The sequence below is a fragment of the Phyllobates terribilis genome, unplaced genomic scaffold (genome assembly GCF_046119375.1).
Source record: "Phyllobates terribilis strain yellow unplaced genomic scaffold, ASM4611937v1 Scaffold_5__5_contigs__length_657084704, whole genome shotgun sequence".
NCBI classification, from domain to species: domain Eukaryota; kingdom Metazoa; phylum Chordata; class Amphibia; order Anura; family Dendrobatidae; genus Phyllobates; species Phyllobates terribilis.
Window position 1 is genome coordinate 271,713,187 of NW_027362765.1, and position 3,888 is coordinate 271,717,074.

At 40.6% G+C, this 3,888-nt stretch overlaps 1 protein-coding gene across 1 annotated transcript; it reads right to left on the reverse strand.

The window, feature by feature from the left end:
- Nucleotides 1-982: 982 nt before the first annotated feature.
- Nucleotides 983-2,961, reverse strand: LOC141271120 (QRFP-like peptide receptor). The gene has a single exon (XM_073681224.1). It carries the CDS (start codon nt 2,588-2,590, stop codon nt 1,292-1,294), a length of 1,299 nt encoding a protein of 432 aa, XP_073537325.1. The 5' UTR covers nt 2,591-2,961; the 3' UTR covers nt 983-1,291.
- Between the last annotated feature and the right edge of the window lie 927 nt (nt 2,962-3,888).

The window sequence follows — 3,888 nt, forward strand, 5'->3', positions numbered from 1 at the left end:
AGTATTTGATCAGTATTGGGTCAGTATTTTTTCTCAGGAGTGGGAGCCAAAACCAGGAGTGGGTGATAAATGCAGAATTGGTGACTTGTTTCTATTATACCTTTTATCTGATTGTTCCTCACCTAGTTTTTGGCTCCCACTCCTGAGAAAAAATACTAACCGAATACTGACCAAATACTGATAGTGGGGCCGTGGCCTAAGGAAGACATACTGATAGAGAATGTAGATTGTGAGTGCTACTGGAGACAATGAGTACTGACACTGACTATAAAGTGCTGTGGTATATAAGGAATAGAAGTAAATACCCTCATATTCCTGGATGGTCTGCAACTGAGCCCCATTCTTGAAATGGAAGCAGGTCCCAATAGTGGAATCATACATGGTGTAGTCTGTGCCATAAATGTGTGAAATTAGATTACCCATATTTGTTCCTTTTATTTTTCCATACATATACAAATGTTTTCATTAAAAAAAGGGGAATTAATAGATGACAGACATATCGGGCAGTGGCATTTTGCCTCCAGGCAAAAAATATATATATATTTTTTTTATTCTTCATGTTTGAACTTTCATTCCCCCAACACCTGCATCGGGAGATATTCAGGACATCACCATATATGTTAGATATTTGATAGATCCCCTAAAATTTATAATTCCTGCAAAGTATATGAGTAATTAAAATATTTTCTCAATAAATGATTTACTTTACATGATATAATAGACATTAGACATGTATATATATGTGTGTGTGTGTGTGTGTGTGTGTGCGTGTGTATGTGTGTGTGTGTGTGTGAATTGTAACCACATCTCCTAGATTTGCTAATTTTACTCATTATTATCAGAAGACTGTAAATCTGCTCATCAGTAACTAAAGGAAAGGTTACATGGATTACATGGTAATTAGCATGGAACAGTTTCACGCATGTGATTAACCCTCTACTTGTGATACCTCCATAGAAACAACCTCATTTCATAGTGCATCTTTTTATTAGACATTTGCTGCCAATGACGGATCAAAAACAGACAATATTCTCATATTCAAGCTCCTTTGTCTGCAGATCAAATGACAAACGCTTGGCACTTTGTAGTCTCATTCGGGAGCTCATGTGGGCATTTTAATTAGCATACATGCCACATTACATCATAATCAATAAATGCCAGTATGGTTTAACAATACACACATGACAGTATAATCAATAAATGCCAATAAAGAGCAGGAAGAGAAGGCAGGTACACCATTAATGCCCAAGCATGAGGTTAGTCTTCCATCCTGGTGTAAGATATGTGCTGGTTAGATGTGTCCAGGACTCTGGTCACATATTTTGACTGAGGAAGCACTTTTGTTCTTAGTGAGAGGCCGAAACGTAGTCCTGATTTTGCCTCTTTTCGATGGCTGCTCCACTTGCTCTCTGGAAGCTTTGTAATGAAGTAACCTGGGCACAGAAGGGTCTCCTGGTGCTTGTGACAGTGACATGCTGAAAATAGAGACTATCCTTTCTCTATAGCTATTCCTAAACCGTTTTGCTGATCTGTACAAGTTGCCTACAAAGCAATAACATAAGGGATTAAGAGTAGAATTGGTGAGACCAAGCCACTGGGCGAATGGCCTTACCTGAAGGATCCACTCATGTTTAAAATGCCCCAGTACCTCATTAGAGGGCATATAAGACATGTCGATGTCAATCCAGATGTCAACTACATAGAGGGGCAGCCAGGACACTGTAAAGAGAAGTACTAATGCCACCACCATTTTGGCAATTTTCTTACGAGCCTTTAATCTGGACCCAGACATGGACCAACTGTTATTGTCAATGACAGTGTCACTTTCCCCCCAGAGACGGCGACTTGTAAGAAAGCAGATGAGAAGGTTAAATAAAACTGGGAACACATAGAGAGCGCAGAAGAGAAGAAAGTTGTAGATGAGTTTCATGTTTATGCTGGGCCAACTTTCTGTACATACCACAACAGCCAGTTGTCCTGGAAAAAGGACCAAGTTTTGGGTCCTGTTCATAAACAACAGAGGAACACACAAGCCAGAAGAGAAGAACCACACCACCATAATCATGAACACTAGTCTTCTGGTGGTGAAGAATGTCCTTGCATGCAAGGGACTGTGCACACTGTAGTACCTATTCAGGCTGATCACAGACAAGGTAAGGACACTAGCAGACACTGACACAGCCTGAACAAAGGGTACTGCTCTGCACAAGAAGTCCCCAAACACCCAAGCATTGTGTACCTGGTGGCCAAGATTGATCGGCATACAAATACATATGACCATCATATCACAGACAGCTAAATTCACAAGTAGATCCCTGGTCCCAGAAACACCAGAAAAGCGACCTCTTCTTCTTCTGCGTGTCCCCAGCACTCTCAATGCCATGATGTTACCTGCCAAACCTGCCAGGAAGGAGGCAGAGTACATGACCACCAATATAATGGTTCCAGGTTCATGTGCAGAGAAGAGGACACTGCTGGAGAAAGGAGTGGACTCCCAGAGACTATCATTACCAGGAGACAGGTAACCAAAAAGAGAGACATTCCACTGGAGAAGTTCTCCAAGGGTATGATGGAGATCCAATGTGCTCATCTTAAAAGGTCACTCACAAAGACTTAGATCCAGATGGAGTGATGTCAGGATCTTCATCATCTCGCTGTGTGGCAGTATTATTCCTGGTCTGGTCTCTCTCATCTTCTGCTCTGCAGCCTGTGTGCTGCCCGTTGTAGTCACGGATGGTTCAGCAGTGGAGAGAATGAGGAGCTGTCCGGAGATCAGGTGCTGAACGACTGTCAACTGCGGGAGGCGCCGAAACTACTGCAGGAGGCACAAGCACAAGGCGCTTTATGAGCCGTGACTGAGTGACAAGCACCAATAAGAGGCAGGTAGCGCCGAACTGCGCTCATACTAATGCTCCATCCCCAGAACTGAGGCAGCAGATGTGCGGTATCTCTGCTAGAAAACTGGAGGCTGGAAGAATGCTAGAGAGTCAATGGGCTGACAATTGATTTTACCAATGAGCAGGGTTATTCTACAATATAGTATTTTATTAGAAAGCCCATTGTTCAGATAGAAAGTCACTGAGCTTTATATTCAGACCACTGAACAAAGATAAATTATATATATATATATACATATATATGTATATATATATATATATATATATATATATATATATATAACAGGTAGATCAAAGCATACAAGGACAGATAGTAGATAAAAAACAGATAGCTAATGGCTAACGATACTAGATGATAGATATTAGATACCCACAGCTCATCACTATGTCCCAGGTTTTTATGGCATATCTGGTATTAAGGGGTTGTCCACCTTTGGGGACAATTCTTTTTTTCTTACTTAAATACATTCATTTTTGGTTGAAAAATATCTTGCAAACGGGTCTCTCTATGTTGCGTTGACTATTGCTGGCTGCAGAATGGGTTAAGTGAGAATCCATCAGTGAGCACATGCTGATGGTCTAATGAGAGAGTTTTTATCTCTGTTATATGTACCTTTTTTCAGCTCCTTACAGCTGATTTATGACCACAAACAACATCAAAGTTGAATGTGCAGGGAGCATGTGAAAGCGAAACAATGCAAAATTATTTAATTAGAGAAAATATTTTTAGCCCTAAATACACTTATTTTATTAAAAACAAGAAAGTGTGTGTGTGTGTGTATATATAGATAAATAGATAGATATATTAGTATTTAATGTGTGAAAGCTCCCAAATGTCACAGACAACCATGTCATGCAGAAGGAGCAGTGTCTTTCTGAAGTTTAGAATTGAGAGAAGCCCTGTTCTCTCTTTTCTGCACCCATCCATTAGAGATCAGTGCAGGAGCTACTATCATCCAGTTGCTCAAGTGTGCCTTCTTCCACCTCTGGC

Coding starts and splice junctions, on each gene's coding strand:
- LOC141271120 (XM_073681224.1), bottom strand. CDS start 2,590: ATGAGCACATTGGATCTCCATCATACCCTTGGAGAACTTCTCCAGTGG.